The 22,918-nt window shown below is 39.5% G+C and overlaps 1 protein-coding gene across 4 annotated transcripts in view; it reads left to right on the top strand.

Annotated features, from left to right (window-relative positions):
• Positions 1–22,918, top strand: part of LIFR (LIF receptor subunit alpha) — a 56,363-nt gene that overhangs the window by 5,530 nt on the left and 27,915 nt on the right. For 2 of the 4 annotated variants that reach the window (XR_004781275.2, XM_035563817.2), the window contains exons 2-7: positions 3,043–3,149; positions 15,632–15,786; positions 16,470–16,590; positions 18,652–18,803; positions 21,065–21,228; positions 22,633–22,807. Coding sequence is in view for 3 of the 4 variants with exons in the window: in XM_035563817.2 (XP_035419710.1) it covers positions 15,705–15,786; positions 16,470–16,590; positions 18,652–18,803; positions 21,065–21,228; positions 22,633–22,807 (694 nt within the window). In the remaining variant the exon portion in view is untranslated. The remainder of the gene's footprint in view (positions 1–3,042; positions 3,150–15,631; positions 15,787–16,469; positions 16,591–18,651; positions 18,804–21,064; positions 21,229–22,632; positions 22,808–22,918) is intronic. The other 2 variants (XM_050716385.1, XM_035563818.2) reach the window with 1 other exon arrangement.

Genomic DNA, 22,918 nt, shown 5'->3' with positions numbered 1-22,918 from the left:
TTGTTTGCCAGTATAACTTACTGCATTTTGAACACCTTTACAGTCAAAACCACTTTCTTTTGTACATATGTACCTATATTCTTAAAATAGAGGTATATGTCTGTGCTTGCTGTATACCTGTAGCTGCACAGGTGATAGCTTTGTATCTAGGTGGCCTGGTATTTTGTAGCACATAATCATGAAATTTATATAAAGCAATGTATTTGTACTATTTGCATAGATGATGAACACCATCTGAAAATTATGCTGTAAAGTTTCTTATGCTTGCGTAATTTTGTCATTATTACACAAATCGCTTAAAGGTGTAATAAAAGTGCAATTTATAGAGGTGGTCGAAGATGGTTCGCATTGTTGATCTGGCTCAGACACGCTCTGTGTTGTACTTCTGGGCCTCAGCCATCTATCTAAGCTAGTTTTGCTCCATGAATAAATCAATTGCTTCCCTCCAAGAGGAAGTGCAGGCTCATTTGACTGAGTAGCATGGTTAAACATTTATTCTGGATGGTGTAGGTATGACCTGTGGCAAGCTTGGCTAGCACAGTGAGCAGAGCAAGCCAGCTCTTTCCCAGCTGGTTTTATGCCCTCAAATGCCCCTCACTTGCGCCCTTGGGCATGCAGCACACTTCAGCCTAAAGCTTTGGAAACTACTTCATCTTTATTTTGAGAGCTTTGAACTGAGCAGCACGCAGAAAGATGGATTGGAGCCAGAGGCTGGCCTGGGCCGGTTGCGGTGAGGAGGCCTTGTCCAGACGCGGACATGTTGGGCCCAAGCAACGCAAAGGCAAGCCAGCCTGCAGCAGTGAGGCCAGGTGTGATCTGTCATGCTGTCCACCAGGGTGGTTTGCACGTCTGTGATGCTGATAGCTGCTTCACAAGCTGTATTTCAAATTAAGTGCACATTTGAGAAGCCCACTGCACATCCCACATGTCTTGGAGAGCTGAGAGGACAGGCAGATTTGGGCAAGTGGGAGAAGGAGCATGGCTCTGCTCTGCACGGGGCCAGTAGCTGTCTTTTGGGGCTGTCTGGTGATATTTGCCTTAGCCTGGCAGCCCTCATTCCTTTCAGATCAGGGCTGAGGCCATCACCCAGACCTTGTGCCAAGACAGCTCTGCTGCTCATCACACGATGTAACCCTGTTTGTATGGCTGTCCATGTATTTGCCCTTCTTGAACTGGGTGATCTCATGGCCTCAGTTAACTATAAAATCAGTGAGGACAGAGCTACAAAATCTCGCTCTCAAATAATTGGTCTTAATAATACTGCAGGGCAAAAATGCTGCGTAAAGCAAATGAACTTCAGCAGAAAATTATAGTGGTCAGTATTACAGGTTGGGCTCCTGCAGACTCTGAAGCACAAAGGTGAATGTAAGTTATATGTATTCCAGCTACAACTAATTTTCACAGTCTTTCATGTTTTGGATCAAGTTCAGCACTTGCAGCAAAAGAGAGATTTGACCTCTGAGGTTTTACAGCTATTCTGGAGCTAAAACTAAGGAGACAAGCTTTTAATGTTTAACCCTAGGTGGGGGACAGAAAGAAAGAAAGCAAAACAGAAGTGTGATTTATGTACATTGCAGACTTCAGTGTTGTCTTGAGCTAGTTGTAACAAGTACCAAAGTACTGTGTGTGAGATGCACATAATAGTCACACTCTTTTTCTTTTACTTCTGTTAAGGTTTCTGCTGGTTCTGAGGATAATAATATCTGTTCCCTAGAGTCGACCTGTTCCTCTTCCTTTTCCCCTCCTTACCCCTGCTCCATACTCCTGCAAAGGTCATGGCTATGAGAAGCCTTCAGTATACAGGTCTCCAGGCACGTAACTCATAATTCATCTGCTGGAATAGCATTGTCACAATTCCCAATATAGAACAGCCTCCGAATTGAATGTGATTGGCCTGTTCTTCTTTGAAATGCTAGGAATTTTTCAAAAGAAGGTATTTTTGACCCAATGTTGCCTTGTGTTTCAAATGACAGGATCAGTCTGGATGTAAATCCAGCAACCTGCGACCCGTATTTTGAATCTTAGCTCAAAACTGATAGTTTGTATATTTTCCTCCTTCAGTATTAGAACAGTTATAAGATCTATGGGATTTTTGTGCTAATCTAGGCTGATGGTGTACTGTGAACCTGAGAATAATAATGCTGAACTTGTTTTAGAATTTTTTCAGGAATGCATCCAATCTTACCTTTAAGATTTCAAGCAGTTCATCCCATTCTTGAGAGGCTTTGCCAACATTTAATTAGCTTTATTTTTAAATATATGCACTTTTCATTGAAGGTCTGCTACATGGCATTGTCTTTTGTATCTCATATATCATGGGCTACATTTAAATCATTTTTCTTTGTAGGTAATTCAGAACTGTGATCAAGTAACCTCATTAAACTAAATAGTCTCATTGTTTCAGGCTTTGCAGCAACAGATTATCTCTGGGACCCAGACTGCTCTATGTAACCATTTCATTCTGGGTATAAATTGACTCTGTACTGGATTAGACCATTTCCACTGCTAATGAATGTTTAGTATTTCTCTTGTGTTGTTAGATCGAATGCTTCTGTAAGGTAAACTCATCCACACAGACTAAGTTCTGAGCATTTTTATTGTCAGTAGCTTTTATGTAGGTTCGCTTGGTCTGTGATAACTGTTACTCTGAAAATTGAATGTTTTCCAGTTGCTTCCCCATGTTTCAACTAATAAGCAGTGGAGCTGGTGTTAGTATGCAAAGAACATATCCTTGAAAACATTGGGTTCTTTTCTTTTACCCTTTTGCCCTGCTGTCTACTTGCTGGCTAATTGGTAGGTAGCTCTGTATTGGAGATGAGCTTGGACAGTGATTGTTGCAGACAATTATGGAAGCAAGCCCTCCACGTTACAATAGCTACCTTCAGAATTAGGTCATTGACAGACTTTGAGCGAAATAGTGTTAGTTTTTCTCTCTACACAAGTAGACACAGAAGGTGTATTTGTCATTCCAGGTCTTTTGGGAGCAAACCTCTCGTGTAGTGTTTTTCCCCACTGATTCATACATGAATCTTTTAACTTCAGGTGCCTAACGTGACTGCCCGCTTCAGCATTTGGCTCTCCTGCACTGAAGAGTAAGGATTGAGCCTGCCACGGGCTCCTGCAGCTGGGCTCCTGCCAGCAGTGCAAATGTAAGTGTACGCATAGCTTTCCTCAGAAGATCAAATTAGTCATATTCGGGAGCAATATGTGTATGTATGTGGTTACTGAGATTTGTTTTCTTGCATCAGTCAGCAGTTATCTGCACAGTCACAAGCAGTGCTTCATGGCTTTGAAACGCCTTCTCATCAGAGGGCACAGGTGATTTCTGATAGCATTTAACTGCTTAGTTCATGGGACTGGAGAAAAAAGCTGCCACATTCTAAGCCCAGATATTTGAAGAACTGATATTCTAATAAATATGTAACAAGTGTTGGTAAACGTGCATCGATTTTTACCATCCTTAATGACGGTTCATTGGGAGCGTTTTAATTTTCTTATTTGGAAAAAAAAATTGTCATGTACATTCCTGATATGTATATGGACCTCTGATCTTTTTAATCTCTTCTGCTGTTGCTCACAAAGACTTTCTGTATATATTATTCTAAAGTCGAATATTTATGCCCCTGAGGCATATGCATTGTCATTTAAATGTATTTTGCAAATGTAATCCTGGTAAAGATCCAGTTTATAGCTCTTTAGTACAGAAGACTGCAGAACTAGGAAAAGCAGGGTACTCTCCGAAGATGTTTGAGGTAGTGGTACTTTTAAATGGTATGTGAATTCTAATGACTTGCTTTCTGGTGGGATTGTCAGAAGCTTTTTAGAAGAGGATTTCACAAAAGGGGAAAACAGAAGTGAAATATTGATGTTTCATACAATAAAATTTATGTTAGAGGTTTTACAGGTCTCTTGGTTTAGACAGTAAGCTTTTAAGAACAGGCTTGGCCTTGTGAGTCATGTACTATATATCTGATTAAATGCTTAAAGAGCAGATATTATCCTAAGGAATAAAAGTCTGGAATAGAAAGTAAAAATGCACTGAAGCAGAACATGCCATCTTTACAACTGCACCAAAGAGTTAGTTGTCCCATTAACTCCATCTTCTCTGTGGAATTAGGTTTCCCCATGCCCCCACCCTCTCCACCCCGTGCCCTGACATCTCACTCTGCAGCCACTAGCGAGACCATTGAGAATTGTCGCACGTCTCTTGTTCCCACAGTCGGACTTGCTCAGCAGTTTAGGAACAATAGCTGTTTCATTGCTGAGTCGTGAAACAAAAAAGTTAAACATATCAGCAACAATGCATGAAAAATGGGATGAAGAGCCTTCCACAGGAAGGGATTTTTCCATGCCAGTGTATAGGTACTCGGGATTTATGGGAGACAGAATCTAATAAGCAAGAAATCCTTCTTCTTTTGTACATCATCTGCCAGCTCAATACTAGGAGAAGTAAACCATAAGATTTACTAATAATAGCAGGAAGGAAGAACCCTGTTAAACAAAGACAGCAAAGTTGGATGACTTGCATGTGTATAATCCAAGGTTGTTTTTCTCTCCCAACAGCCCTTTTTTTCTTTAAACTCACCCTTGAGAAAAGAAGGAAAAAAAAAAAAAAGATCTTTGGCGGTATAATCTTGCTTTCAAGGGAGGATTGAGGAAGAACTTGTGGAACTGACTCACTATGTCCTATTAGTAGCAGCCTCAATTTTCTGTGAGCTGCTGTCATTTTTAAATTAGGTGCAACACCATTAGCCTTACAGATGCTGCTGTCTCAGCACTTGCTGATGTGTTATTGACAGGGATTCAATTTACTGCTTTTGCTAAGTTCTAAAAGGAATGACAGAATAGCATTGCTCTGTTTTACACCAATAAAAAATAATATGTATGGGTCCTAGCTATTTTACTTATTACTTTAAAATGTCTAGATCTTCCTTGTTTTGTTCCTTTTGCGGAGTATTATTTTAATGTTGCAGTTTGCTCAACTGTTTGATCTCCCTGCAATGTACTTTATGGCAGTCTTTTCCATTCTGAGACACTCCATGAAACAGCTAAGGAGCTGCTAATTTATACTTGTCAACCAAAGTCATTAAGCTTTCTAAGTTTGGTGAATTCAATCAACAGACAAGATGTAAGCTCCCCATTTGGAGTATTCAAAACAAATTTGAGAATTTTTAGTATCTTTTTCACTCTCATGGGCTGAGACATCTCAGTCTATGTTTGAATCAGATTTGAAGTCATCTTGTAGAAATAGAAACCAAAACTTGAACTTCTTATAAGTCCTTATATAACATTGTAAAACAATGTTATGCCTAAACTGAATATTCAGCCTAGATTATTTGAAATGGAAAATCACATGTTAATTTAATTGTAAAACAACTGCATCTTGTTTCTTTGGCATTGCAACCAAGTGATTTCGTGTAGCATTCAGTTGAGGAAGTGTTGCTTGTTTTTAGAGCTGTGAATGACATGGAGCAGTATGCCAAAACTGGATTGCTGTCAGTGTCTCTATTTTCAGGGTGTCAAAGTTTGTTAGAGGGGTACAAAGGGTAACAGGAATGAATTGTTTTATTTTGATACATTGGGTTGCCAGGTGTGCTGCTTTAAGAACTGATCCACAAATAGGTCCCTTGCAGATGACTGCAAGGGCTGGAGACCTTTGTGAGAGGAGTTGAGTGGACAAAGGCGAGCAGCATTAGCTTCAGACAGCTGGATTTGATGTCTCTGCATGTCTTCTTGGTCCATGTCGGCAATGAAGGTTGTGATCAGCAAGAGAATGAGAGTACCAGTACCATGAAAGAGTGAGCTGGCCTGCATGTGGGAGAGAGAGAGTCTCCATTTCCAGTAACCGTGTCCCTGTGTATGTGTGCACAAGTGCAGGAGTTAATATTTATTCTTTGTAGTGTGGCAGTGCTCTCTCTTGGGGCCTACAAAAGTTATTTAGGAAGGAGACTGGCTCTGATGTATTTCAACTGTAGAAGTCAATATTTCTTTTTCTGAGTACTTAAGATTAATTTGTACACTTTGCCGCCATGAAAGGATGCATGTGTATGCGTAAGTGCAAAGCTGGAGGGTAATAAGGTACAACTAAAACAGTATGTGAAAGAACAAGAACTCTCAAATAAATGCCAACTAATATGTGATTACACATGGACAAGCTTGTTCTCATAGTGTCATGATGTACTGTAGATCTTCCTTCTTTGGGGAGGCTGGAAGGGGAATGGCAGCAGTTGAACACCAGCTTAGGAGTATAGTGGAGCAGAGAGGAAAGCGTTCGGTCAACCCATTGGAAGGGAAGCCTACACCTGATAACATGCTGCACTATGCCTTCATGCAACATATCTGATTCAGAGTGGAAATACAGCAGGGCATGAGAGCTTTTAAAGACACAAGAAAGATTAATACAATGGAAATTTATCAGAAAATATAGATCTGTAGTTTCAGGAATCCCTCATTCCCTCGATTACTAAAAATCAATTTATTTCTCGTAAGTGACTCTCATTCCTTACGTTCGTTCACACTGAAAGGATATCGCATAATTGTTGCTCGTTATTCTCAATATATTTAATGTGAAAGCCGCACTTCAGCATTTGATCTATTTATATGCTGTTCATACACATGAAGCCAGACTTTCTTTGGATTCAGTTCATTGTACCTTAAAAGTAATCCGAATACCGCAGGTTTCATTGTAAACAAAGAAGGATTCCAACCCTCAGGTCATTGCCGGTTGTTTAAAAAAAAAACACACTTGGAATCACTTCAATAATTATCCGTGTTCTCTTATTAAACTAAATAGGCTTTTCCTGTGATGGAAAGAAGATTAAAGGTCATATAGTTCAAAATAAGTTTTTGAACATTACCAGATTAAGGAAAATGAAATCTTTCATTAATAAGGTCAGCTTCTTTAATGTTTATCAGCTCATAAGGATGTACAAGCTGTAGAGCACCAGCAGGGACAGAATTATGTAGAAAACATGACTTGTCTGAGGAACAGCAATTTTTTTTCTGCATCCCTCTTTGTAAAGCCTGAGTGACAGTGGTTTGGCCCTTTAGCCTCACATTGAATAAAGCACAGTTGACAATGTGGGCAAATGAAGTTTTCCTCTGAAGAGATGCTGTCTTGAGAACTACACAGAGACTAACATTACGCTCAAAAATGAAAAGTGCTGTGGAATATTGAGTTTTATTTCAGTTATGTATCACTAAAATGCAGCAAAACATAGAGAAGAGGAAACGCTTGTCTGTGTAATTTCATTTGATTCTAGGTTTATGCACTGCTAAAAACATGGGTATATGTGTTTTTATGCTTTGGCCTGGTATTAAGAATCTAAAAGGCATAACAGATAGCTGTAGGCTTTCATGGTAAGCTGTGTTTTGTATATATGCGAAGTAATCTGACTTATGTACCTTTGGTCAGTGTACTTGTTCCATGCTGCGTTGTGAAGTGCAAGAATTCAAGGAAATGTGACCATGAGGTCACCAAATTCAAGCATATCAGGAAATGTGTGTAGCTGTATCAGATTTACGCAAATACATTAGTTGAGTCCTTCATCTTATTGCAGTATTAATTTGGCAGTTGTAGTAAGTATCAAGATGATTTTTGAATGGGTTAAAATACTAGAGTATAAATGACTCCTAGCAGTTTCCTTCTACTGCGCAGCACAATAGCTAGAGGTTAAGTTTCTTATTTGGCTAATAGTGTCCCTTAACCTTCACCCCTCCGCTTTGTTCTTTGTTCAGATGATTAGGTGTTTTCCATCTGCACCTCTATGGGAGAAGAATCTGTGCTTGTTAATTTGAGCTGACTTCCTAAGGAAGTCAGGCATATTTGATAATGCTTTGTCTGTCCTCCTACCCCTGCCATAACCTTTGAACACGCTGCCCAGGTTCATTTCACTCAGAATGAGGAGGTAAGGTCTCAAAATAAGATGTCCTTAAAAGCTTTATGAAACTCTGCATCTGGATGTAGAGACCCCACTGAGGAAACGGCTGCAGAGTGAAGTCAGCCTTCCTTGGACTGCGATCCAGGCCTCTCTAGGATGCTTCCTATGATGTCTAATAAGGCTTAGGGGATAAGCTTCAATCCATGTTAACACTTGGATAATACGTAACAGCAATAAATCATGAACAGGCTTGTCGGTATACCCAAAAGTATTTAATCTAGTTTTGGTAGTATTAAGGTTCATTGTGTTCCTCAGAAGAGTTTGTTTTCTGTTGTTACCATCTGGAAAGCTGTGCTGTGTTCTTCTAGCAGTGAAGGATATACCTGTAGTTAGCTTGGTGATCACATGCTTGATGATAATTGATACGACCAGGAGTTAGACACCCGATTTTCTGTTCAAAGTGTCTTTGTTCTTCTGAAGATCCCACACTGGGAACATCAGATGCAATGTCTGGGTTGGGGACCATTCTTGCATGGTGTGTGCTGGGCAAGGCATGGTAGATAACTCTAGGAGTGGTAACAGTTCCTGAATTAGCCTAGAAATTAATTGAAAACAGGAATAATTCAGCAAGAACAGAAGGCAAAATGTACAAAATTCACATTTAGTTTGAAAATCCCCAAAGTGCCATCTAATAAGTTCTTTTTAAGCTGTGGTAAAAATAAGCCATTGATTCCTACAGCATCTCGTTGCAGTACAGGCATTGCTCTGCCCAACTGATGCATCTTTCTTCTCTCCCCAACTGATGCATCTTTCTTCTCTCCAGCCTGGCTATCCCAGCAGCGATGCTTTTCTCTAGTCTCTCTATAAGTCATCTGGTTTGTTCTTGTGTGTTTGTGTGTTGTTTTCTTAACAAGGAGTCTTTATTGTACTTTCCAAATCCTTTTCAAGATTATGCCGTTACTATGATTATACTATTTGACATCTTCTTCTCCTGTATATTTTCATTTCCTTTTAAAACAGATCTGGGTCTCAGTTTTTGTACACGTATTTGTGCTGTGCTGTCAAAAGTACTAAACATTTTCCTAAAATCAGCCTTGAATTGTGGTACTTGTTCACAGATTTCTTAATCAAATTACTTCAACACTTTCTCATCTCTGTCCTGCATGCAGTCTACCTGCATTACTCTCCCCAAATGAAGATGTCATTCCAAAGAGTTTTCTGTCCTCTCCTTGCCAGGTGAGGTTGCTTTCTCATGCTAATTGCTGCCTGGAAGTATCCACCACCTCTCCCAGTGTGCAGCTCCCTTATTTGTATTTCCGTAGTGTTTAACAGTATGGGGATTGGAAGTAAGGAAGCAAATACTGGAAAGTAGGTGCAGCTGCTGCATTGGCCTTAGACTCTGATCCAGGTGAAATATTTGCTGCTTCATCTGGAGTGCACCTCTGCTCTTGTTGGTAAAGTCTCTTGCCCAAATGCTTGGCAGATGGTGCTGGTGACAAGCAGCTTTCAAAATGAGTTTGTGAAAGCATCAGTCCTTGAGCTGAGTTTGTGTGTTGCATCCTGATGTCTCACTTCACCCTGCAGAGCAGGAGCATCCTGGGGAGACTTTCCAGACTCTGAGAGATGCTGCTGCTGTTTGTCAGCCAGAGGAAACAGTAAGGGGGGAGTTTTGCTACTCATGCTTGGCAGAAACAACAATACGCCAAAGTTCGTCTCGAAGGACTGAAAATGTGGTCCTGTGCACTCCTGCACATTAACATTGTAATATCTTAACACTCCTTGTTTCCTTTTCCTCAGCTGCAGATTAGGAGGGTGCGTTGGTGCAGATAGGCAGCTTGAATTATTTTATCAGCTTTCTGAAAGAGAAATGGCAGATTCTTAAATTAATTCCTCAGAACTGGGGAAAGCCAGATTCCCAAATGGGATTCAGCCTTCATTTATAAACCATTTTTAGTGATTCATGCCGTGCAAATCTTTTATAACATGGAATGCTGCCATGTTATAAAACAGAGAGGGAAAGCCTGCATTCAGATTGCTAAAGAGAAATTTTTGTCTCAAATCTGGGAATTTTTTTAAGGAGGTGGAAGAATGTACTCAATTGAAAAATAGCCCAACCCCCAAATAAATCTTGTTAATTTTACTTTTCTTCTTTATATTACTCAGTTATCTCTAGAGTCAAAGACCGAAGGCTGCGGGGTCACTAAAGCTGTTTTAAAGAAAGCCAGTTCATCTTCTGTTTCTGTGTTCGTTGTCTTTACTGTCAGCTGTATTGGCAATTTGCTTTGTTTCCCAGAAATGCGTATTTCTGGCATGGATTTTCAGATAGGGGAATTCTTTGGAAGGTTTCTGTTGGCAACAGCAGGATGTGTAATTTGATAGATGCATATGAATATAGGAGCTTTTTCTCTCATTTTGAAGGTTAAATTAGTATCTATACTAAAAAAAAAAAAAGTAAAAAATCTCAGAGCCAAGTAGAATGAATGTTCTCCACCTGCTAAGCAAAATAGTTTTTTCTTCTAGCATTGAGGTGCTGGTCCTGACATACATTTAGCACCCGTATTTCTGCCTGGCTGTATTTGGGATGACGGCTGTTCAGTATCTCTGAAAATTGAGCCTGGCATCAGTCTCTACAATTTTTTGGTGCTGTCCTACATGATCATTTTTGCTGAGAGCATTTAATGTTCCATTTTGTGGTAAATTAGTATGATGATACCTTTAATTGTCGAGAAAAAAAATAAATACAATGTAACTTAAGAAAATGTACTGATGTACAGATTTGTTATGTTTAATGTGTATGTTTTTACTGGTTTCGTGGTCTCATCTAGCATCCTCCATTTTCCCTAAAACTTTCATATAAGTTGACTTTTAACCTTTTCTTTTAAGATACCTGCTTGTGGACCACAAAAATAGGTATGAAAAGTGTGGCCACTGATCCTCAATTCATAGATTTTTAAACCAAATTTGGAGAGTTGCAATTGGCATGTCAGACTGCTGGCAGGAAGCAGGCCTGAAAGACTTTTTGATTTTTTTTAAAATCAGTTTTGTTTGTTTGTGTTCAAAGTGGTTTCCAAGCACTTGACAATGAAATACATTCGGAGGCCAGAAAACAAAAAAAAAGTTTTTTTTTTTTTTTTTCTCCATAGTTTCTTAATAGCGCTTTGGAGAAGTTCTACACTTAGAGAACTAAGCTGTTAGAACTGACTAAGAAAATTATTATTATTTTTTTTTTAAACAGAACCAAGCAATTGATCAGCTATATTTTATAGTTAATACACAGAAACAGTTAAACCAAGAAATACATAATAGGAAATATGGTCAGTAGGAGATATTCTGGTTATCTTCTGGTTTTCCCTTTGCAAGGTTAAGTCTAAAGAGACTGGGAATGTCTTATCTTGTCACTGTTAGACACTTGGTGCTACACTTGTTTTCTCAGCATATGACAGAACCTTTAACTTTCATTACAGTTGTCAAGATTTTGAAGGAAATTTGTACGTAGATATTTTTCCAGGCACATTGACCCAGGAGTTCTTTTCCTCTCGCTAATCTGTCTGATCTGCCAATAGGTACACTATATACATCACAACATCTTTTAAAGCCATTTAAAAATCCACAGTTTGCATTGATCTTCTCTTGGCTGGCATGAGGCTACTTCCTCTGTGAGCATGCATGCGTGTGCATGCGTACATTGAATTTTGTAAGGGCCATCACCCACTGACTTCAGTGATTAAGAATCTGAATCTATTTGTTCCTTTCTAGGTTATCTGCATAAAAAGCAGTTTAAAATGGCTGACCACAGGGACAAAGGGTCACTTCCACACCATAGAGCCCTGAGCAGAAGTCAGAATACATTCATATATTGTACCTTTCAGCACAGTTACTGTGGAAAAATTTTTAGCAGCTGATCTTAAATATGGGCAATTATATACTGAAGCCTTTGCTGCTGGTATGGCATAAATTTGCATGCAAATATCTTTTGGATTCACACACGATGTTATTCCTGAGCATATGGTTATGGAAGGTTTTTCCTTATTTTAAAATTTCAAAAGTGAAAGACCTTTTCAGGCAATTTTTTAAAGAAGAATTTATTGTGTGAATGTACTCATGCTAAGTCAAGAGGTTTGCAGTCCATTTGAGGATTAGATGGGAGTCTGAAGTACTAGATAAACAGCTACGTGGCAGCTTTATACAGCAGTATCCGGGGCTGGATCACAAACTGAAATTGAGTCAACAAGGTCTGAATGCTGAGAGAAAAGCAAATATGGCATGGGCTGTGTAAACACATGCTACACATAGGTTTGCGTTAGAAAAGTTCTTTCATTGTACTTGATAATGCTCGAGACCTCAGAGGACAGAAACACTTTGAATGAATGATCAGGAATGTTCCAGGAATGATCAGAAATCTAGAAACTGAGACTGGTATATGGTGAAAAAAGTGAGTTTTTAAGGAATGAGCTAGTAGAAACCTGGTGTCAGTCATCTTCTGTGTAAAAGGCTGCTGCAAGGCAGATGATAAAAGTGCTTTGTCTGCCGGAGACAGGATGAAGTAGTGTCCTTGAAAAGGAGCAAGAGATGGTTGTGCAGCAGATGGGGAATAATACTAAGGGTGGTACCAGTGAAGTGACATGAATAGATTGCCCAGGGAGATGAGATTGTTATGGGACGTCCTGTCAGTGGTGGTTTTTAAGATGGACATCAGTTAAAAAAGATTTAGTTGCAGTTACTCTTTCTGGTGGAGAGACTGGGTTTACCTGCTTCATCTCATTTTTAAAAAACAAAGACTTAAAGGCCTTTACACTTACCAGCAGCTGCTTCTGTTGTGCTACAGCCAGCCTTGGTCAAGGTTTTGCCATCCCCTCGCAAAGCTCATCTCTCTTGTCCTAAATTTATATCTTTAAATCTTATACAGCCCAATGCCATCTTAACAGTACCTCTACCTAGAGGGTAACATGCTTTTCAGTACTCTCCAGAGTAAGGAAAAACCTCCATGTCTTGTTTGGATTAGCCTGGAACCGATGGAAGGAAACTTTCATCCAAAGAAAGCGAACTTCCTATTTTAAAATTATTCCAATTATTTTGTAACTTTATAATTAAAACAAGCCTATAAATGGGGATCTTTTCTCCTGACTAATGGATTTAATTATCGGACATGAGTCTTTGAATTGCCAACTTTTCAGCAAGCTCTAATATGTTTATGAGACGACAAGAGCCAGGGAGTCTACGCTTCTTACGAAAGATTGCGGTTTACAAGATACTCATCATGCTTTGCCTGAAAGTACATAGGTTCCCTTTGGTGCCTCTGTCTGACTCTGAAACAGAAACTAAAACTGTGCTTGATTTAGGAGAAATTACTCAAATTTCTTGTAATTCACTGTTATAATGTTACTACTGAAATTTCTGATGTGGGGGTACTATTCAGTAAAGAGTGCAGAGAAGCAGGTTTTCTTGAATCACACACACATGTAGCTGCTGACTCTTCGTCAGAAACCTGGCATGACCAAACAGGTTTCGCACGGTCTTGTACAGCTGTGTGTTTAGAAAGTGAGTGGTTTGAGGTTTAATTAACTTCACAGTCCACAGTTTTCTCTGCTTCAAGTGGTATCGGTGCTTTCCCTTTTTTCTATTTTGTCTGTGGTTTCTACAAGCTAACAGGGCACTGTCATCTAATTTTGATATAAGGCTTGAAGTGTTGGTTATGGACTTTTCTGCAAACCTGAAATGGCCTTTGAAGAAATACCTTAAGTACTGACAAACAAGCCATTGTAATTTGCATATATATATATATATATATATATATATGAAGGAAGTCAGTCATTTTGTTCATGTAACTCCCAAGTCTGTCCAAGTGGTCTTCACATTCCTGCTGAAGTGAGAGAGTTGTGAGCAAAGTTTAAGCCTGGAGCTCATGTCATGGATTTCTATCAGTGACATGGACAAATATGATATGAGGCCCCGAAGAGATGCCAAAATGGAGTGGGGTGCTTCTTCCATTGAGAGTATTACATTTTAAGTGCTGGCAGGTTCTTAGTTCATCTTTACCTGAATATGGATTTGTCAACCCTCACTCCTGATACAGCCCTTACCAAATTGCGTGGCATGGATATTACAGTTTAGGAATGTATAAAAATAAGAATTTAATGTGTCTAGGAGTTGTATAGCTTAAATTAGTATATGTTTAGTGAGTTCTGAAGAACTCACTTGGGAACATGGTAAAAATAGAGTAAGTTGTACGTTTTAAGGGTGTTTCTTCCTTCCAAATATAATATTGACCTTTACCATAGCATTTCTATTAGCTTGTGTGTTGTCTGGGCCCTTCCCTCAGAGTGGCTATTGCAGACCAAGAGAAAGGAGAGAAGGGGCATTTGTGAACAGGTCTGTATTGTTGATGTATTATTGATGTAGTGCTGCTATGTTTCTATGTTTCTCCTCACATAGTACAGACAGATTGGTGAGGGACAGAGGAGCATTTATAGCATTCCCAGCTCATCCATGAGGGAGACTTTCTTAAGAAAAAATATATTAATAATAAAAACAAACAAAAAAAACATTGAAGGCATGAGGAAACATCTGCCTGTTGACTGCAGAGGACTTTATAAAGGGAGATTTCTTTTAAAATTACCAGAAGCCTTTAGACAAAGCTTGTAATTCTGGCAGTGATGTACATCTAGCTTTGGAAGAGACTTCTAAGACAAGGTCAGGTGCTTTTCCACTTGAGACATCTTTTGAAAGAACTAGCCTGAACAAAATGTGAGTTATAGAAAACTGCCCTGTAGGACAGACTGGCTTGGCTGTATTCCTATGTGAAAATTATCCAGCTCCTGATCTTTGTCACTACAAGAAGGCCCTTTGATACACGGAGGGGTCTCTGAGAGGATGCTCATGTTTTCAAAGCTTTCAGGTGGTTTGGGAAACAATGCTTCAGGGACTGGCTGAGCTTGAAGATAAGCTTTCCTGCAGTTTTCTTTTTGAGAGCAAAACCTGATGTTGGCCAGTATGTGGGTGGAACTGAATGTGCTTCTCAGATCCTGATGAACTTCTCTTTGGAAAACATGCAACCCATTAGTCTTCAAAGAACACATTAAACATAATATTCTAGATATTTTTTTACCTTAAGGTCAATATTTAGAGCAGCAAGTATCCAGGGACACAGAAATGGCTGTCTCTTTTTTTTTTTTTTTTCCTCCAGAAATTATTTAGCACTGGTCTGAACCAGTGATCCTGGCTGATCAACTCTGGTTCCACAGTGTCTCAGGCATCCCATGGCTTTGAGTAGCAACAATATCAGAAGTGAGCAGAGGAAACTGGATGAACTGCCCTGTCCCCTTAGACCTTTACCCAAAGCAGGGGACATTTGCATTCATGGTACCCAGGACCCTTTGTGAATGTGACACATGATCTAAATTGGAAAAAAAAAAAAAAAAAAAAAAACTGTTCTAGGGGAATATGCTGCCATGTCTATTCTGTTCTGGCATCAGGTAGTCCTGACAGAGGTCTGTGGACAGTTGAATTTTCCATGCATGTGATTCCTTAGGTTATCTTTGAAATGCCTTGCTGAAAAAGCATGCATCAAGGAAGTGGTTGGGGCAGTGAAAATAGTGAAAAAGGTTTGTTTGCCAGACAAAGAAAGGAAAGGCAATACTATGCCTGGGAGCAGCACGGTAGAAGAAAAATAGATGGAACAAAAAGTGGCGTTTGTGGAGTGCCAACTCTGGAATTTCAAAGGTTTTTTTGTTTGTTTTCGTTTTTAATTTTAGAACTGACCAGCTTGTTAGAAGATGACGCTTATTCCTACTTGAAGCTGCCATTTGGAAAACAAACACCAGAAGAATGAGGAAGAATCCAAGCCTCCGCTGTCTTTTAGCACTAGCTATTTTATGTTTAACAAGCTTAGTACATAGTCAGGAGATAGGTGAGTATATATAATTCAACAATTACTTTTTCTCTGTATCTCTGTAGTGACAACACTTAATTATGTTGCTTTCCTAGTATATGTATGTTCAAAAATCTTCACCTCTGTGATTCCGCACTGTCCTCAGGATAGAGGTATCGCCAGGCCTGGTCTCTGCTTTCCAGCAGCCAGTGGCATTTTGTAAACCAGTGCAAAGCTGGGTGTTAAGTTCTCCACAATGTAACTGTGATAGCCTGCATATGCACTTGGTGTAAATGTCTGCATTGAGACCTTCTTGCTGTATATGTCAGCTGTCTGCGACAATTTCACACATTATCATTAATTGCCCTTCTATCATTAATTGGCCTCCATGTGGGACAACAGAGGAGAGCAAAAAACTCATTAAGTTTATCATCAAAGCTTGCGGTTTTGCCATTGGCCCAAAGCCTGCTTATTAAGCTAGGCTAGGAATGGAGACAGCTGCCTGTGTCATTGCACACAAATATAAACCCAGATTTCGGGTACTTCTAGAAAGTGTGGTTGTCACAGTCTGTAGTTGTCTGTAATAAGGCACACAAAAATCATTCAACGGTTTTAAAATACCAGTCAGACACGTATGCAGTAAACATGTAAAAATAATGGCTATAGATACGAACAATAGCAGTTGTTTTGCAGTTATCACTGAAGTTCTTATATAATTTCAGGTTCTCCAGGGGACCCCCAGAACTTAAAATGTGTCACACACAATTTACGTAAAATGGTCTGTACATGGGATGTCTCTTCTAGAAGAAGACATGGACAAACTGACTTTTGTTACACCACCATGTAAGTATATATACCTGGTTGCAAACTACCAAACTGTGATGAAAGTACAGTTATGACTCAGTCGCAACCCATGGAATTTGGGATGCTGCTGTTTCCTAAGAATCTGCCTGTCGGTTGTCCTTGGGTGGTGCTCTCTTCAGGCAATGTTAACTCAGGCAATGGAGGGATTTCTGGCAAAGTTTTTTTTCATGCTAACAGTTCTCTTGCCAAAATCTCCTGCTTGCTCTCTTCAAAGGGCTGGAAGATCCTCTCATTTACTCAGACTTCTCTGTGTGTCCACCTAACCCTTGCTCAGAGTTTTCATAAGGGACATCTTCATACTACGTTCAATCCAAAAGGAAATGATAGTTGGAAGAAGAAAATCCTGATGTTACGTGCCAAAGTGGTAGAATATATGACATAAGTGTCAAGATTCACATGTGGAAAAACATTAAAAATCTCTTGGTGGCTGTCTTATAACATACATAAATTTTAAGTTGTCTGGAGATCATTGTGTTAGAGGTAACATGAAGATGAGTCCACAATTGCAATAGCCTGTCTGAAGTAAATGCACAGTTGAAGATTTCAAGAAACATTAAAAAACTTGAATCTTCAGTATGTTTTTCACTAAGGAGATCTACATCTGCAATTCCCCATGCCGTTGGCCTGCCAAATACTTATCATGTGCTAGGGATGAGTTCAAATCCTTTTTGCATCTTGATCCTGCCCCCAGTCCAGATATTTGTACTGTCTTTTTTCCTGTAAATTCTGCAGGCAGCCCAGACTTTTCCTTGGGGTCCCAGGACTTGGCTGCACTTCTTCCACCTACATGCTTTTCTTTGTCTAGTTATTCCTCCCATGTTGCCAGCTATCATTTCTATACAAAAATTGCATATATGTGATACTGTGGCCAGAGTTCAGGAGTGCAGAGCTGATGAGGTACTGCCCTCAGAACAACAGCTAAAAAGCTGCTGCTGTTTCTCCTTATTAAAGCAGAGCAAGCTTGGGACCCCAAAGCAGAGTCTGAGGGATGAGCTTTGTGCAGACCTCCCTGAGGGAAAGAGATTTTGTTTTTCAGTTTCCCAAACAATCTCTAGTGATATCCCAGTACAGAAGAGGAATGAGTGCTGTTCTGAGCACTCAGGTCTCAACTGGCTTTCACTAGTCCAGTGTTTTGCATGAATCTGGAAAGCTCAACTCAAGCTCTTGACTCTAGCCGATAGGAGTTCCAGGGTCCTGTTCCAGTTCATAAGTGAATAATAATCTCTCAGCAGGAAGTCTGGCATTGTTCTCTTCGCTTTCCTTCCTCCCATCATTGCCCCAAGAGGAAGATTTGGATTTTTCCAAACTCTTTTCCTTTCTAGTTGCATATCAATGATTATGAGCAATGGGACTTGACCCATGCATTGTTGTTTTAGGTATGTATCTATGACCTCCAGACAAAGGCCAGATCACATTGTGCTGAGCACTGCACAAACATAATGTGCAGACTGGATTTCCATCTGGAATCTTAGTCGTTCTCTCCCCTACCCTCTGCTCTTCCCCTACTAGCTGAACAGCGGCAGGGAGCTGAAGGATTTGTTTTGAGATGGGGACACAGATGGGTGAACATGCAGTTTGCATCCATATGCCATCACTTAGGGAAGAAATGAAGGGAGAGGGAGTCAGGAAATATAAGGAAAGAGCAGGAATACTATTGGGTTTTCCTTTTTTAATTTAGTTTATTTTGATATTTTATTTATTTACTTTGATTCATGGTGACTATATGTTTTAGAAATGTGTCTTCTGGTTAAAAAGTCAGTTTTTCACTTTGAGGTGTTTTCTTAACAGCTGGGTAGCTAAATCATACAACTAGTGCATGGTCTGCCACTATGAAAAGTCTTGAAAGAAGAAAGAATGCCTGTTAATCTGATGCTAACCAAAGCCCATGCAAGTGTTACTCCTTCATAAGACTTGATATGGAGCTCTTTTCATTATATTTCAGGGAATTTGTGTTTTATTGGTATCCTAGGAACAAGACTTAACTTGTCTGAACTTCCTATCAGCTGAAATACCTGCTTAATCCGCTCTGTTTTTTTTCAGTGACCACCCTCTTACAGAGTGTTTTAAAACTAAAGAGAAAAGGGTTGAGATTCCAGTCCCAGAGAGCTCCACCACCATTAAAATAACCACAAACAGCATTTCTGGAACTCCTTTTGCTACCAGAGAATTTGAAATTCGCAAGAAAGACATCTGTAAGTGTCAGGTTTTATGTACGTACATAAAGCCTTTATACTATGATTAAAAATGCTCTTCAATTGTATATGCTTGCAGTTTTCTTCGGCAGTATTCCTGTATGTAAAATGTTGATGTGCTAAGTCCATATGAATCTACGCATATATAAAAGGTTGTTTTCTCTCCTCCCTCAGGGGGAGAAAGAACACCCCTCTATGCATATATCCTAGCAGAGAAACAGGGGACAAATAGTGAGGAGGATACAAAGCCCAATGCTGTTGCAGTCCCCTAATCAATCTGTGTCATTGTTTTCATTGTTACACGGAAAAATAAAATAGTTACTACTGTAAATACAAATAAGTTTAAAAAAAAAGTAAAAAAATAGTTACTACTCTACATTCTGAAGTACCTACACAGAGCATAAAGTACATTTGCTCAGACTTGACTTGCAAAAGGCAAATTAAACTTCCTAGTGCCCATTCTCCTCTCTGAAATCCTGAACCACTACAGAATTAAGTAGTTTATTCCTGCAATTTTGCAGTACTTTAAGGGTAGTTATATCAAGTGTCACTCCTCACAGACTCATATTTTCTTAATATATATTCAACTTAACCATTCTGTTCAAATGTATATGAAACTGAGCAAATACATCTATGCGTGGAAGCTGGGCTGAATCATATTGGAGTCAATGACATAGAAATTTTCCTAATTCCTTTCTTCTAAAGGTAGAAGAAAGCATGAAAGCATCTCTAGGTTGAGGCAGCGGTGCTCTACACTCAATTGCCTCCTACCAAGATAATAGTACTGTGGCTTGGTTGGCTCTGAGGAAATTTCCCTGAGTTTGGTTTTCAGTGTTCAAAAGCAGATTCTCTTATCCTAGTCAATATGTATGCTTGCAGCCTCCCTGCCTTGAGTTTCATTCAGCAAGTGTATGTACTTACACATTCTCCATCTTTATTGCTGTTTTGTTAAAATAGCAATCTCTATCTCCCCTCCCTACCCCAATGCAATCTGTTCCAATGGTTTTAGCCGTTGGCTTTATGCTGTAGATTTCCAATTTCACCTTTCCCTGTTGGTCAGGTTTAGCATCACTAGCTGCTTCCAGGTATTTCTTATAGAAGCAGAACTTAAAACTTGGACTACTTGAGAGCTGTTTTTTCCTTCAGCTTTATGTCTTTTGGTACTTCTCAGTTCCAGTTACAGCTTCACTAATCATCCAGGTTCATCAGTTGTAAGCTGAAGATAACATTGGCACCATCTGCCACACTTGCTTATAATTTAGTCTTTGTTTTTTGCTTGCCCCCATAATTCCTTTTATACACCCCAACTCTAAATTAAGTAGCCCTTCTTATCCATGGCTCAGTTTTCTCTTCCACTGAAAGCAGCTTAGAAACTTGAACAAAACAAAACTAAAAAATATGTGGGGAGCACACTGGGTCCCCCAGCATCTTGCTGCCTCCAGGCAGGATGGGCCTCTCTGGTTCCTCACAAGATAACCTGCATAGCGTGTTAATCATGCTGAACATGTTGCAGGCTCTCAAAGCCTTGGCCAGGACCCAAGCCGGATAAATCACACATTTAAAAAACAGGATTTATCCTGCACCAGGCCCAATTCCACTTGAACTGCTATAACCTTGCCTGCTTCTCAGCCTCTTGCTTCACCACCACCCATTTGTAGAAGAGATGCTTCTGTTTAATGTCCCTGTCCTGTCCCCATCACCATGTCATGCCTTTCATATTTCTTGTAGCTTAAAATCATATTCCTCATGATCCTCTCCAGAGCCTCACGTGAGCTTCTTTCACACTGTGCTTCTGCTCTCCTATCTCTCTGCTCTTGCTTTTGTTGCAAATCCCCCCTTTTCTGCAACCCTCCCTTCTTTCTCTGGAGAATTTTACATCCTCCCTAGTTGAATTCTTGTGTATACTTCAGTTATCATGTACACTCTCTGTGGCATTGGATGAAAGCTGTGAAAAATACCATGCCTTCCTTACTACACATTACGAAGAGTTATATTCACAATCACTTACTCACACGTCTGCATGCTGAGATGTTAGAAGAAACTGCTACCTGGTGACTCATCAGCACCTGTGCTTTCCTGGGAACTTTGCTGTTCAAGTAACAACAGAGCACATCTTGTTCTAATCACAGAGGTTGAGTTACGTGTTTGTATGGCTAGTAGCCAAGTCAGAGCACAGATGTGGCTGTTAAACACCTGTAGGGTTAGTGTTGCTGACTAATAACTTGAATATGGTTTTTTCCTCCCCCCTTCTCTTTTTCAAGCATTTATTCCACTTGCTCCACACATTCTTAGTTTAACACCTGACTTTCCAACTTCCACATTAACTCTGAAGTGGAGTGATAACGGATCAATCTTCCCATATGGACTGGATGCCTTTTGGCAGATTGAGATTCTCCGTAAGGAAACAATGGAAAAAGTCACACAAGTAAGTTCTTTATGAAAAACATATATATGCAGTTTTTGCCTCCAGTAATGGAGGAGGTCATTTGAAGAAAGCTGACAGTAATGCAGATTGTAGGGCTTTGCAGAACCTGTGTGTAGTCATACTGCTGGTAGGTAACTTTTTGGTAGCTTTCAAAGTTATGTGCAGACACTGAGTGTTAAACTGTCAGTACTTACACTTCCAGCATTTTTTTTGCTTATTTTTAAAATCTAGTACTTTTCTTTCAATTTAGAACTTGCTTATGAATTTGACAGATATTTTACACCATTGTTTCTGCTTTATTTCTCCAATGGTGTCTCAGGTCTTGGTGGTCTGTGAATGTTCAGTTTGCTTTTCGTTGTGACTTTTCCTTGTGATACCTTCCCAAAAGAAAAGTTCAGATGACATAGCCAAACTAATCATTCAGAAGTTCTGTGCCTGTTTAAGTATACCAAGCAATTTATTCAAAATGGGAATAAATCATTTTTTCCTCTGTCTCTGATGCATTTGTAAAGGGTATTCTCTTTGCAGTGCCTCAGTTTCTGGAGTTTTAAAAACTTTTTAGGCAAGGGGCTGTCATTGCTGTTATTTGTGCAGCATCTCACAGGAATGGTGATAAATAGATATAAAAATTAATATGCTTCTGCATATTATTTTTGGAAGCTGTAGATTTTTCATATGAAATGGATCTTTTTTGTTCTGACAGTGAGTATTCAGGTTTTACTAATTTCTTCGAAATAAATAAAAAAGCCAATTCAAATTACCCCAGAACTGTTCTTTCAAACAATGCATTGTTTTTTCACCAGTAAATCACTAGATTCCTTAACCTTGCATTACATGAAAGAAACTCTTTTCTGAAAGATTATGTTTTGCAGCAGGTCATTAGGCAATATATACACACCAGCAGGTATCCTGAGGATGCAGTTCAATATCATGAATTTAACCAGAGTTCAGCAAATGGAACCCACAGTTTTTCTAGGTGAATTTGTAGCCCTATTCTATACTTTTTAGGTTCGAGAAACTACAAAATACGTAGCCTGTTACTGAAATTTGGAAGAATTTTGTTTTGGAAATGTTGGAACATAGCCCAGTCTAGGAGAAGCCCTGTATTCTGAGGTGCAACATATACCTTTTGAAATGTATGCCTAGCTGCCTGCTATCCCTCAAATGTCTACGCTATGGTATTCCTGGTAGTTTACCTGGCTGGTGGGCTGTTTAGCATCTCAGGCTTTTATTAAAGTAAATTCACGAAGAAACTGAAAGTTAGGTGAGACAGCCTGACCACCTGTCAGGAGTTTGTTATTTACCTCACTTAATTTGCCATTCCATTGACAGCTCTAAGATTGTATGTCTTTGTTAACAACTGTTCATAAGATCTCTTTGTTTTTTTGGGGGAAAACTTTGTAGGTAACTTACTATTCAAAACTGACCCATGAAGACATCATTCTGTCTTGGAACTGGACATCTGATATGCCTTTGGAGTGTACATCACACTATGTGAAGATTCGCTGTTATATTAACGTAACACAGTTTGTTGGCCACAAGGATTGGAGTGACTGGAGCCCAGTAGAAGAGTCCCCTGGTATGTTTGTTTCCGTACGACCACACAGACTTTGATTGCTTTATGAAAACTAAACCAAAGTAAGAGGAAAAGGCTTTGATGACTTGCTGCTTGTGGCGGCATTTTGAATAG

This window comes from Cygnus atratus, chromosome Z (assembly GCF_013377495.2).
Source record: "Cygnus atratus isolate AKBS03 ecotype Queensland, Australia chromosome Z, CAtr_DNAZoo_HiC_assembly, whole genome shotgun sequence".
In the NCBI taxonomy this organism is placed as follows: domain Eukaryota; kingdom Metazoa; phylum Chordata; class Aves; order Anseriformes; family Anatidae; genus Cygnus; species Cygnus atratus.
Note: the sequence above shows the minus strand (reverse complement) of the source record. Positions and strands in the feature narration are given on the sequence as shown.